At 52.7% G+C, this 13,688-nt stretch overlaps 1 protein-coding gene across 6 annotated transcripts in view; it reads left to right on the top strand.

The window, feature by feature from the left end:
• Positions 1-13,688, top strand: part of CADM1 (cell adhesion molecule 1) — a 161,343-nt gene that overhangs the window by 113,549 nt on the left and 34,106 nt on the right. For all 6 annotated transcript variants that reach the window (XM_074894860.1, XM_074894859.1, XM_074894857.1 and 3 more), the window contains exons 4-6: positions 552-689; positions 2,431-2,586; positions 12,085-12,184. In XM_074894860.1, the coding sequence (XP_074750961.1) occupies positions 552-689; positions 2,431-2,586; positions 12,085-12,184 (394 nt within the window). The remainder of the gene's footprint in view (positions 1-551; positions 690-2,430; positions 2,587-12,084; positions 12,185-13,688) is intronic.

Raw genomic sequence — 13,688 nt, 5'->3', positions numbered from 1 at the left:
TGGCCCTTGCGCTCAGCAGCTCCTTGAGCATCTTAAACGAGCTTGATGTTTGCTGGCCGGCTTCCACGCCCTGCGGCTGAGGCTGGAAGCTGAACAGCAGGAGAGAGGAGCTGCCTCACGAGGTTCGAGGCACGGTAAGTAATGCGCTTCCAAATGTCAGCTTTTGTGTCTCCTCTCCTTGTCAGGAGTCAAGAAGCGCGCACCGAGTCGAGCTGTAGTTTTAAATAGCAACATACACAACTGAGTAGCGCGGAAGACTAGAGCTGCTCCTGGCACGGCGCCTGCCTGCAAGGGAGAACAGAAAGTTACAAATTTGATAAGTAATAACTTGCGAAACTACAATGATTGTTAGGTGGAGAGTGAAAGCGCTTACTCTGATTACCGTGAGACCGCCTATGAAAGGATTGGATCGATTGAAAGATCAAATAAATGCTGGTGGCTAGTTCCCCTCTAGTAGATTTTATGGGTTTTTCTGAAGGTTTTGTCTGGTGTTAGTGATCAAAAAATGGTTTTTTCATCACGTATGTGTTGTGTTGGTTTTCTCATTGTAGTTCCGCCACGCAATTTGGTAATTGATATCCAGAAAGAAATCGCCGTGGAGGGAGAAGAGATTGAGCTGAACTGCACTGCCATGGCCAGCAGACCAGCCACCACCATCAGATGGTTCAAAGGAAACAAGGAGCTAACCGGTAGATGTATCCTCTCAGTCGCTTGCTTTTTTCAGATAGCTGAAATGATTTATGTAACGCTGGGTTTTTGTTCTCTGTTGCCAGTTTGAGGGGAAAAAAAAAAGGAAAAAAAAAAAGAAAGTAGAGCGAGCTGCTGTAAACGCCAGCTCAGGAACAAAGGAATATGTGGGCAGACAGATGATTTTCTAGCACAGAAGGGCTGAACTCCATTTGGTCCTCTGCCTACCTGCCAGGCTTGAGTACGGGCTTCTGGAGTCTTTCTGTAGCTGCAGGTGACCTTGAGGAGCCCCAGAGCTGCGCGTTGAGTTTATTCCCCCGCTGGTTTGTGTAGCTTTCTGCCCTGGTTCGGGTGCCGGTCGGATCATCGGCGCTTTGGGCTGTAAAGATTTTCCGTTCACCTTCATGTCTGGCTCTCTTGTTGGTAGAGCGTTTTCTCTGTGTTCAGTTGAATATTCATACAAGGTGGGTTTCTCCGACTCCCTGAAGTCTGGTTGCTCCCGGTATTTGCACATTCAAGTCAGCGACTCTGATTGCCTGTGACGTGCTGTTGGTTTAAGTCTGCGTGGAGATGTGAGTTTGCTTGACACCACCTTTGTGCTTTACCCGCTCGGAGACGCCGAAGGGCTTGCTGCAGAAGTCCGGGCTCAGCGCTTCAAATCCACCCCCCTCCAAGGGCAAGGTGAAATCCTCTCTTGAGGTCCAACGCCCTCAAGCGTCCGAGCAGGCCGGGAGGCAGCTGACGGAGGGGGGTTGCAGCCCTGCTGCCACACCAGGCGCTGCCCCGCTGCTTCCCAGCACTGCTGTCGCCATCGTGGGGGGCAGATCTTCCCGGACCCCTTTCTGGGGCTCCCCCTATCCCGGCGGGCAGCGCTGCAGCAGGATTTGGCCCTTCATGCTTGACCTGTCCATCTTGTGGATGGAGTCTTGTGTTGGCGATTGAATCCCAGCTTTCCCTTCTCTTTGATGACTGCTGAGCTGAGTGGCAGGTTCTTGCAGCACCAGCTCACCCCGCGGGGCCTTGGGATGTTTTCCTTTACTCAGAAGCAGGGAAAGGGAGCTGCTGGGTTGTGGGTTGTGAATGGCAGGAAGGGGCAGCGTGGCTGATCAGAAAGCCGGTCCTCTAAACTTCAAGGGCTCTCGCTTTCTGCATCTGGCCTCTGTTTCGCTTTAATATATTACACAGAAATATTTTGTGTTTGCTACAAAAGTTACTCTTAATGTTTTGACTGGGTTCTTCAGTACAAAGCCACAGATAAGAGTGTTTGAAGACAACGTGGAGGTGCGCTGTCAGCAAGCGCTTGCTGAGTTCCTGGAAAAATCGTTTTTCTCCTGCCTTGTCTTGTCTTTCCTTCCTCCTTGTTCATGCGGCGCGTTGCAGCGTCCTCCGGCAGCCGGCCCTGCACCGTGCGTCCCCCCAGCCGCCGCTGCTGTTCCCCCCTTCAGGCGCAGCACTGCTGATGTGCTTCGGCCTATCAATGTTACTTTCAATTCCATTAATCTGTTTAATCACTTTTCTAGCTATTTGTTGATTCAAGGGTGGGAGGGGATTTGTAGCTCATTGATGTCAGACTTGGGGGATTTGGGGGCAGTGAAGGGGATCGTTCATCGTTGCGGTGGCGCGGCCATTCAGGGGCAGCGTCGTCCCGCAGAGCCGCGTTGCTCCGTGGTGGGCGCGTGCCCCCTCCCCTGCACCTCGGTCCCTCCGTGGTCACGCTCCGCGTGCTCTCTCCTCTCCCCGCAGGCAAGTCCGAGGTGGAGCAGTGGTCCGACATGTACACGGTGACCAGCCAGCTCTTGCTGAAGGTGGGACGGGAGGATGATGGCGTCCCTGTCATCTGCTTGGTGGATCACCCTGCTGTCAAAGACTTGCAGACACAGCGTTACCTGGAAGTCATGTGTGAGTAGCAGAACTGTTCATTCTCTTAAAGTCTAAAATTGCTCACCAAGGAGTTCAGGAACTATTTGCTACGTGATAAAATTACAGCATAGATGGGATTTATATCCCCTTATATAAAAAGTGGAATCAAAATGTGGGGTACCACTTTATGGGTTAAGGCACGACTTTTCCTAGCTCTCTGCGGTATGATAAATACGTACCTTCGTTCTCTTAAGAACTGACTTTCTGTACATAGAATTTGCATCATCAAAGGTTCCTGGCTGAGCTTTATAATAGTCAGAACAGATTAAATCTGAGTATTTTTCTTTTAGCAACCTACTTATCTCTTTGAAAAGTGCTTCTCTACTACCACATCAAAGCGACCGGCCAGCATTGAGAGTTAACTGGCAAAAACTTGGTGCCGTCCAAAGGAATCTCAGTATTGTGCTTTGTGAACATGCAGCACCAGCTGTTTTATAAACCAGAGTCACAGGAATTATGTGGAGTCTGTAGCAACGCCACTGATTAAGGCCAAGCTGTTTCTGTAACGCTCCCAACGTGTTCAGTGCTAATAACACATTTCGCTTCATCCAGGACCTGCGCTGCTGCGTAGGGGGTTGCCGAGGTTTATGAGCAGGTTCCTGGAAGGCCGGTGGTGCCACGCGCGGCCGTGCCCGCCCTGCAGCCAGTGGCGATGACGGAGCTGCTGCACACACCCTCCCCCCGCTCCCCATAGGGCTCCCAAGTGCAGAGTCAGGGCATCCTCACCACGGGGCGGGGGTGCCTTGGGAAACCGGGCTGCAAGGGTGCTTCAGAGTGGTTCTGTTTGTAGGTTCACTTCAACTCTGACGTTACGTTAAAAGGGGAAGAGGAAGTTTGTATTAATGTATTTCACCTGCTTCATTATGTAGTTTCATTATGAACATCTTGGTTACAATTCTTGTATCTCTGGAACTAGCGGGAAGCAACGTTCCTGTAATGAGGAAAACAGAAATGATCAGATACTTCCTAAATTGGCAGATACTAGATTTCTTGCGACTGTGCTAATGTGTAATTCATTTATGCAGACGTAATGTCCATTAACATTTCTGGTAGAGCTCCATTAGCTTTAATAATACATCAGCACCTTTGTGAGGTTTGATCAAATACTTAAAGGGGGGAGAAGAAAAATCCCATCTCCACTGTTGCGGAGGTGTTGAAATCTTGCTGGGTTTCTTCCCCTTGGGTGACAGGGTTGACATTTCCTTTGGGCTTCCTTTCAGAAATTCCTCTGAAATCCTGATTGTTGGACGGGATAGGCGAGGGCCGCTGTTTCTGCAAAAAAATTGATGTTTTTTCCATTCTTCCTGTGGTCAGTCCCTTGTCATCCGCAGCCATTCCAGGGCTCCCCATGCCGTGGAGGCCGAGCCCCCCTAAGCCGCAGTTGTTGGGGTGCCCTGCGGGACGCGTGCGCCCTTCAGCTGGTGCCGTGGAGGCTCCTGCTGCGCCCGTCGCGCAGGTCCCTGCCCTCAGCACCGCTCTTGGCGGCCCCTGGGCTCGTTACGGGCTTGTCCGCGGGAGCGGAGCCGGCGCAGAGCTACCGCGGGCGGGGGTAGGAAGGGGGCTTGTGGGCTGCTTTGGGGTTATGTTCCAGTCGGAATGAAATTCTGAGCTCGTTAAAAGGAATTATGTTTAGATATGGGGGCTTGACCCACCTCAGGCCAGTGGGTGCCTCCAGCAGGCAGCAGCAGATGACCTGAGGGGAGAGTGGGGCAGCAGAACTCATCGGGCATCATCAGCTCATGGCTCCCAGCAATTAGCGGCTCTCAGCAATTAGCGGTGTGGGGACTCCAAGGGCTGGAGCGTGTCAGGCCTCTGCGTTTCCTACCCGCTGCCGGGCCTGAGCTGAGGTGGGGAGAGGCAGTGGCAGAGCAAACTCCTACCCTGGAGCTGGTCCTGCTTCACGCTGGTGACTTGTTGGCCGAGGGGAGAGCGTGAGCAGGAGGAAAATCCTCTTGTCTTCCTGGGTGGGCAACTCACTAACAGCTCCCATGGACGTGGGCTTGGCCCCTCGGGGAATGTGGATCCCACCGTCAGGCCAAACTGCGACGCTGGCAGTTGGTTTTCGGGGACAGGCTGGGCGGTGGGAGCGAGCCTGCGCCCGGCTGGGTTCCCCACAGCGGTTGCCTATGTTGCGTGCTCAGGCGCCTGCCCGTACCTTCCCTCCCCGGGAGTCCTGCCCATTCCCACCGAGGGCGCAGCGCATCTGCCTCTTCCCAACACCAGCAGGACACAGGGAAATGTTTTTCTCGGCAGATGTTGTATTTCTCTGCACTTAATGTGTCTAACTCGAGCATGAAGTGCGTTGGGGAAGGACAGGAGGATGATGGATGGAGCCATCTCCAATAATGAGGTATTTTTTGTCTGACTAAATTTCAGAGTATGGAGAGATTTTTTCCAAGATGCAACTCCATAGTTGTGGGGATTTTTTTCAGGGGAAGAAAAAAAGAAAAGCCTGCATAGTTTGCAGAGTGGGGAAGGGAGGGGTGGGACATTTGTCATCAGAGGAACCTACTCCAAGTGCAACCTGCAGGAGGGCGCAGGCTCTGACCCACGGGGGCTTTGTGCCCTTTGGAGGCGAGCGAGCCTGAAATGAAAACAGTTGTTTGAAAAACAATTCATTTAAACATTTTCTTGGGTGTTGTAGTTCAAAGAAAATTGCGGACTTGGGGTTTTGGGTTGTTAGAGTTTCTCAGTAACTTCAGGAAGGTGTTCCCAAGCAGCTGTCTTCCTCACCCCAGGCCTGGGTGGTTCCTGGTTTCAGGAGGAAGGCAGCGATGCTCGGGGCGGGGAGGGGCAGCGTGCCCTCAGGCTCTGTGGGGTGAGGGTGCTCACAGGGGCGCCTCTTGCAGTGCCAGTGTGGTCCATGCACGGGCAGCCCAAGGTGCAATAGGGCGACTGTTGGCTGCGCTGCACCCGGATTGTCTTGCTGCTGCCTTGGTCCCTCCCTGGGCGGTTCCAGGCATCTTCTCCGGTGCCGAGAGCGTCCCAGCTCTGACGGAGAGGGAGGACCGGGTCTCTCGCTCCTCCTCTTGTGCCTGGGGGGCTTCTGCTTCAGCACAGTAATAGACACAATGTTCCCAGAGGAGCTGCCCTAATACGTGCTGATCACTCGGTACTGTGCCCTAAGCTGAACTGTAAAAATAAAGAGCGAGTTCACAGCGCGTGTACCGGGAGGGGACCGTTTGCTGTCCTTGGCCAACAGCGAGTAAAGCTGGTTTGTGCTGAGTGTTCGCCCGTCCCAGCCATGGAGGAAGCGACGGGTTGTGTCTGTGCTGTGGCACGGCCTGGCCCTGGGTGCAGGTCGGAGAGAAGTGCTTCCCCTTGAGCGTAGGGTGTGACAGCGCGACGAGCTCTCTGCAGGCCAAAGCCCTCTGCGCCGCGGGTGAAACCCTCCCGGCAGCGCTTCCCGAGAGCAAACGCTTTAACATGGTGCCACGTTCTCGTGGTCCCGGTAACGGCTCCGTGCCCGAGGAACAGCCCGGACGTGAGCGCGTCACCCCGCGCCGTGCGTGGCGGCAGCGTGGGCCGTGGCGGCAGCGTGGGCTGTGGCGGCAGCGTGGGCCGTGGCGGCAGCGTGGGCTGTGGCCCTGGCTGGCAATGGCCCCAGGTCTGCCTGGAGTCGCTCGCTTTGGGGGACTCAGACCCGTCAGTGAGGGATGGGACACCACTGCGTTGAGTGTAATTTTAGAAAGGAAATGAAGCAACAAAATGCATTAAATATCATTAGGGAATTGAATGGAACCAGATACTCTCAGAGACGTTTAAGTTCAGCCTTTGTGGTACTTTTCCTTATCTCATTATGTGATACTGGAAGTGAAAGTGTCAAAGTCTTGATTTGGCATTTTCTCCAGGTTGGGTTTTTTTGGCTTTTCTGAAGTTACAATTAATTGCACATTCATTTTTGTGATACCTACACGTGTACTTTTAAAATATGCACCGATGGAATCTGTTCCAGCCTCTGCTGTTACGATGGGAGAATTTTTTGCACCCAATTATGTTAAAAATCAGCCATATATATGTATGCTGTCGCATCTCCAGTAATCCTTACATTTCTATCGAGTGCGAGTATTAATTGCATAGTATGCAGTGAAGTGATTAACGTCAATGTAATTTATCATCTGGAGATTTCTAAAAACGAATAAATGAGTTGTTTTGTTCAGTGAGGTGTTGACCCTTCAGAAACTTTGATTTAAAGCTTTTTTTTTTTCTTTTAGTAAATATGAAAAGCACCACAATCAGCCAAGTGTTCAGTTATTTGATTTTCTGGGGCATTAGCCACTCTTGTTTGTGACATTTCCCAGTTGGGTGCTCGTTTGCAAGCTCATTAATAAGGTTTTCTCGGAGGGATGTTGTTGGGAGCGGGGAGCACACGCTACAGCCCGGACTCTGCCTTTTGCAAGCGTTAAGCAGTGGCATGCACTTAAATATTTGTGCCCTCCGTCCCCATCCGGCTTGGGCTCTGCTCCTCCTGCTCCAAGCTAAGACTTTACCTTCCTTTAGTCAAGGGTGAATTTTGCAAAGTCGCGTTGGGGGTCACAAGGCTCTTCCAGACATGTTATGAACTGTGCCAGTCATATGCTTATTTGTGATTTTAAACTCGGAATCTATTTATTTAATAGATTTCTGTATTTTGCCTGAAAATCAGCACTGCAGACTGTTGTCCTTGCCAGAGGTGAGGAGGAGATACGGGCTTGCTGGGTCCGGGCTGTCTCTGACGCAGACTTCATTTCCTGATAAGCAAACCCGCTCGATTTCAGGATAAAGGTGACAATTGTATTTACACCTGCGTATCGGGGTTAACTTCGCTGGCTCCTTTAATATTGGAGAACACGCTCCCCCTGCTCTTCCCCTGGTGCGCCAGCCTGGTGAGATACAGAAAGTGCCAGAAGTCGGGAGGTTTTAATAGTTTGTTGGGGCCCCAGGACAAAGCGGAGACGAGGAGCTGGGTAAAATAGTGCCTGTCTGAAGAAAGACGCGGGAAGTGTTATCTGGGGGATTTCGCAGCTGGAGTTACCCGCAGCGGGCGGCAGCTCTGCTTCACCTTCTCCCGAGGCTGCCACCTGCCATCGTGTTTGCCACGAGGTGCCCATCAGGAATTAATACCATAATCGTTGGGTGGATTGCAGAGCTTGGATCGGGTACCTGATCTCACAGTGCAGGCAGGAGCGTTTTCAGCGGAATCACTGAAAGATCCGTTCTGTAGTTGTCTCTGTTGACGAACAGTCGGGCCTTGCCGAGCCGCAGTGCCCCTGCCCCAGCCCCGCTGCGGGAACACGTCTTGGCTCGCCTCTGCGCGAGGAGCCCGGCGGTCTCGAGCCAGGTGCAATTCCCTTAAGGTTCGTGTTTACCTGTAATTTGGGGCAGAGAGAGAGAAACCCTGTGCTGAGGCCTGGGTAACCCTCTGGCTGCGCGTCCGCTCTGTTGAGTGGCTGTAAGCGGTGAACCGCCGAGGGGAACCACGGCGCTGTGGGGCGGCGCAGCTCCACAGGCCCCAGCCCGCTTTCAGGAGCTTGTCTTCCTCGTTCCTATTTCCGTACAGTTTCCCCCCAAAGCATTGCACATGGGAGGAAGGCTTTTGGCTGTCTCCCGAGCCCAGCTGGGAGCACGTCGGCCGGGAGGAGCTGGCTGGTTTGTTGCTGGTGGTGGTTGGCACGGGCGAGGAGGCACCTGGCCTTCGGAAGAGAAGCAGCATTTCCCAGAATGTTTTCGCTGTGTTATTAATGAGTGCTGGGGCGCAGGCTCCGTGTTCAGAGCGGACAGATTGCTGCATCGTAGGAGCCCTGTCGCTTGCACAGAGATTGCCGGAGGAGCAGGAGCTGCTGCGCTGTGATGACTCAACTCCGGTACGACTGGCGCAGCCCCAAAGATCGCGTACGTCCAGCACGGCACAGGGCTCTGCACCAGCTTCTCGTAGCTCTTGTGCACAGCGAAATCACTGGACAGGAGCAGTGAAATCACTGGATACGAGGCCGACCCGGCCGCAGCATCGCGGGCCCCTGAGCGCATGAGGAGGTCGGGCTCGCCGATCCCGCTGGTGAGGGGCTTTGAGGCGGCGGGCTCGCCTGCTTCGGAGATCGGAGCTTGGCCTGATGAAAGGAAATAGGTAGAAATAATAGGCTTAGGCTTTTGTAAGGCACTGAACTGGGTATAACGTTTTATCTTGGCTGATTAATGAGATCTAAGCATTATCGATGGAGCGCACATTTAAATGGATTAAGAAATCACTAACTGGCAGATCTCAAAGGACAGTCATTAGGAAGTAATCAGCAAACGATGGTATTTTTAGCGCGAATGCACTGGCCTGGGTGCTTGGCCTGATGCTGTTCAGTGCTCCCACAAAGCATTTGAAGTTCTTAAAAAGTCACTGTTAATAATCTTTGCTGATGGCGCAGAAACTGGGCGAGCAGCTCAGAAGAGGAAGAACTGGGACAAGTGCAGAATCGCTCGAGCGTTTTGTCACTTCAAACCTCTGGGACCCAGCGGGTGCAGCCTGGGCTGGCCGCTGAAACGCCGAGGGGAGACGTGTCAGCTGGAGGCTGGGGAAAGGAAAATACCGTTTCTTCAGGGGCGGGGGCCAGGAGCATTTGCCTGCACACCGTGCGCCTGTTGTAAAAGAAATCTCATCAAACGCAGAATGGGTTTGTAATAAGTTTTTTAAATTGGTTGCTGCTACAGCGTAACCTTTAGACTACTGGTATTTAACCTTGTATATCACTCTTAGCTTTTGAATGAATTTAGCTTAATAAAGGTGCCTTATTAAATTACTAGGCTGTTTTTTTAAGCTGGTAGAAATGAGCGTACTAGGAAATAGCTTTGGGTTGTTAGATCTAATTGGCTGCCAGCGGAGTATGTAGCGCCTCAGATGCACAGACGCAAGCGTTTCTGTCGTAATCCTGCACTAGGATATTTCAGTTCTAAGTCGAGGATTTCAGGCTGCTGGGATGCACTTGGGAAAAACTCCGCTGCTTCTCGCCTGACGTCCCAGGTCGCCCTCTGAGATAGTCACGGCCACAGACGCCAGCACTAGAACGTGGCCTTTTGATCAAGGGGCTGGTAGGTGACAAGCTGCAGGTTGAGAAAACTGTCATGACTTGACCAGCGCAGGCTACTAGATGTCACCATCCCGTGCAGGAGCTGAGCGCAGGATCCCACGGAGCTCGGCATTTTCCAAAGCTTTACTGCTGGAGTCCTTAATCGGAAGAAAATAAACTGACTTGGGCAGAGGAGCAGTAGGAGTAGAACTGAAGGTTATCTAAAGGCACGTCTTTAAAAAACGGAAAAAAAGACCCCACCTCCAAATTTTTGGTTAAAGCAAGTGAAATGCTTTTTGTATACCATGAGCCTAGTTAAAATGTCGGTTCTCCTGAGTGCCCAGCCGGCTGCTGAACCCTTCCGGCTCGTGAAGTGTTTTCTGAAGCGCCTGCTGGAATTAGTGCCGTGCGGGCGTCGGGAGAGGCGTTGGCCGTGAGAGCTCTGTGGGGGACGCCCTTGTCTTCCCGGGAGCCTGCTCGGCCGCCGCTGAAGCCCAGATTTCAGGTGCAGGTGCCGTCTCCGTGGTGCCTGGGTCGAATGGACCGGGTTTGCTGGGCGAGCGAAGGCTGTGGGGCTGGACAGCTGAGGGGGAGGACTTGCCTCCCGGAGTTCGGGAGAGCTTGCCGAGTTCACAGCTCCTCCTCAGCGCCGCAAGCCCTCGGCCGGTTCCTCAGGGTTGCCATAAGTCATTGTCAGCTGTAAAGAGCTCATTAGAAATACTAAGATTTATCTAACGAAACCGGGACGGGCGCAACAGGAGGGGCAGGCCGCGGAAGATGTTGCGCAGAGCTTCGCAGCACAGGGAGCTGCCGTCCTTGTGCTGCCCTGAAACGGGGCTGAAAAGGGTTTCTACTCGTTCCATGGCGCAGCGTGTGGTAGCAGCCGTGTTTCTGGCGTGGGCTCCTGGGTACTGCCGCAAAGCAAATAATAAATAGTGAGCAGATGGCCAGGGGGGTGGGAGTTATGAATGAGAGTGCCGAGCGTGAGCACAGCGTTTCAGCTGCTGCTTGTGAGTTACTTGCTGCCTAATACTTGGTGTAACTCATCCTCCCGCGGTCCCGCGCTGTGCAGGCGCTGGCGGTGCAGACCCGGCTCAGCGCGGCTTGTGGCTCCCGCACGCGGCTTGTGCCAGGGCGCACTCAGGGGCTCCTGCACCCTCCGAGAGGGACCTTCATGCCCTCCATTCGCGCCCAGGACGTGCTGGTGTCCCCCACGTCCGTCTGTCACACGGGCGAAGCGTTACATGTGTCCAGCCTGGCGGAAGTCGCCTGCGTTTCCCGCAGGATTGGGACTCGGCCCCTCGGATGCGCGACGCCCCGAAACCTCCATCAGCCTGCGGAGACGCCCAAGTCTCGTGGCTGCGAGGAGCATCTGGAAGGGGGATTAGGTTATAAAATGTTTGTGGTACAGTCATCTCAGGAGAGGATTTACTCGTGTAGCTTATTCCATTACTGAAAATTATGAGAGTTTAAATTGGTTAAATCCTGACACGGATTTTTTTTTTCTAATCTCTATTATTCCATAGGAAGCATGTTAATGAGTTAAACACAGTTAATAAAATGCAGCAAGCCAATATTTTTGGTAGCAGTTACTCTCCAAGGAAATAGAAACATTTAAATGGTTTCAACCTTTATGCATACTGATTTTTTGCCTTCCTTTGTTCCTTACAGTTGACTAAATTCCTGAAAAATATATATGGCTTAATGGCATTTGTAGCACTGAATTGATTTCTTGCACTGATAACATTTTAGCCACAGCTTAGTCTGCATTTTTAATCTGTGTTTCAGTTGTAGGAGGTAATGAATTTTTTAATTGTGGACTCTAGGTTTGCAGTGTGGCTTTTTTTTTCCTGCAGGGTCTTACTAAAGTGTTTTTGAGTTGGCTCCCTAACTATAAATGCTTTAATTCTCTGTGTTTATTTTAGGATTTAGAAGAGCTTCGTTTGGACAAAATAAAACCTTCTGTTGTTTAAACAAAAGCAGCGGTGGCTGTGACTTCTTTTGTGTCTCTAACAAGCATCTCTTGTAAAGCCCGACGTATTAATATGCGTGGACGCCAAGTGTTGTCATACAGTAATATATGACACACGATAAAACCTATCAATTCCCAGCGCCGCAGATATCTCTGGTTTCACCTCAGCGCGAAGGCAAATGAGTTCCTCTTAGCTTGAGCGAGTTCAGAGATAAACTCCGGTGCAGCAAAACGTATTTCCCGGGGACACGTGGTGCTCCGGTCGGAGTGTGAGGTGCCGGTGGCTCCCCCTTTTCCTGCTGCTCCCCCTTTTTTCCCGCTGCCAGCCAGGGGCCGGTGCCGAGCTCCCCGCCGGTGAGGCTGATGGCACAGGCCGAGGGCGGGCTGTGGCTGTCGTCGCTTCTCATGTCAGACACGCGCAAATCCCATCGGGCCTGACCCCGCGATTTACCAGGTGCTGTTTTTGCCCCGCAGATAAGCCTCAGGTGCGGGTGTCTCAGAACTACCCGGTGCAAGGCCTGACGAGAGAAGGGGAGCCGCTGGAGCTGACGTGCGCAGCGTTTGGAAAGCCACAGTAAGTTGGAGCCTTCCCTGGGCTGGAGCGGGGCGCCCAGCGGCGGCGGGGTCACGCTGCAGAAGCCCGTGGGCGTTGTTTGGCCTCTGCTGCTGTTGCAGACACTCGAAGTGCCGTTCTCTGCTGCGGAGATGATGCAGCAGCGCGAGGGAGAGACGCTTTCTGCACCCGAGCTTCTGCCACACCGTCAAGGTGTCCATTTTGATTTGTGTTTATCCCCTGTAACGAACACTGAGGGCCGTCCGCTGGACGAGCTCCCCGGAGAGCTCTCCCCGGCCCCACCGCAGCCACGCTCGGGTGCAGAAGGGCAGGGTGCCCTGACTGAGCGCCTCTTCCCCCTCGGGGAGTGGTTGGGTGGCGAGTGGGCGTGGGCAGCCGGGAAACGCGGCCGGGGGCCACGTCCTGGTGAGGGGCCCAGTGCCCTGGTGGAAGTGGAATGGCCCCCTGAGGTAAGGCAGTCTGTCTTTCTGCTTGGATTGACTCTGTGATGATTTTCCTCCCTTTTGGTGCCCTGTGTGGTTTTCATGAAGTACAAGTTTTATTCTTTCTCCTCTTCTTGCCATGCCCTTGAGGCTTTCTGACATAGTGAAGACATTTATGCATCAGAAAAATCCTGGCAAGGGAGGACAGATTTTCTTCCACACTTTCGTTGTTCTAATTTGAGTTTTATCAACTTTTTTTTTTAAAAAAAAAACCAAACCTTCCTCTTCCACTTGGACTTATGGCTGTCAAGTATTTACTATCCTTTTTTATTTTCGTCATGTCCATAAGACTGCCGCAAACACCCCTGAGACGTGTCAGCACCTCCTGGTAGCGCACCCAGAGCCGAGGAGTTCCCGCAGCTGTACGGGCAGCGGCAGGCAGGGGCAGGCAGCGCGGCACGCTGGGCACGGGGGCAGCTTTGGGATGCCGCTGTCCTCTGCGGTTGCCCACCACCTCGCCCAGGTTATTTGGTCCCTTCCTGCTTCCCAGTTCCTCCTGCTGGGCACGAGGCTGGTTCCTCCCCCATACATCAGAGACTGGCACGTCCCTGCCAAATTCCATTTTAATGCCTGCTCCCTGCTCAGGGTCTGTCAAAGCCCCTTTGCATTCCTCCTCTCACGGGTAACTGCAGTTCCTCCTCCCATGTGCTATCTGGGAATTTAATGAATAGGCTGCTGTACTTTTTTTCTTCCAGGCTCTGACTAAGACCTAGACATGTTAAATAAGACAGACCCGTCTCCCCGGCAGCGTGCCACTTAACGTTACGGGGATGTAGCGCTGTGCTAGGAAGTCGCTTATGTAGGTCACTTTACCTGGTCTCAGAGCGTAAGAAAACACCCAAGTAATGGGCTGTGTTCAGTCCTATGCTTTTAAGGCAGAGAGATCTCATAAAATCCTTTGCAGAGGTTTAAGACAAGCAGGGATGTTTCCCCAGTTAAACAAAATCATTCCTCTGAAAATCTGGCAACATAAACACTGGGAGAGGGAAGCTCAGAGGAAAACAGACCAGAGAGTAGAAATT

This window comes from Strix uralensis, chromosome 26, assembly GCF_047716275.1.
Source record: "Strix uralensis isolate ZFMK-TIS-50842 chromosome 26, bStrUra1, whole genome shotgun sequence".
Taxonomy (NCBI): domain Eukaryota; kingdom Metazoa; phylum Chordata; class Aves; order Strigiformes; family Strigidae; genus Strix; species Strix uralensis.
This window is presented reverse-complemented; position numbering and strand designations above follow the sequence as displayed.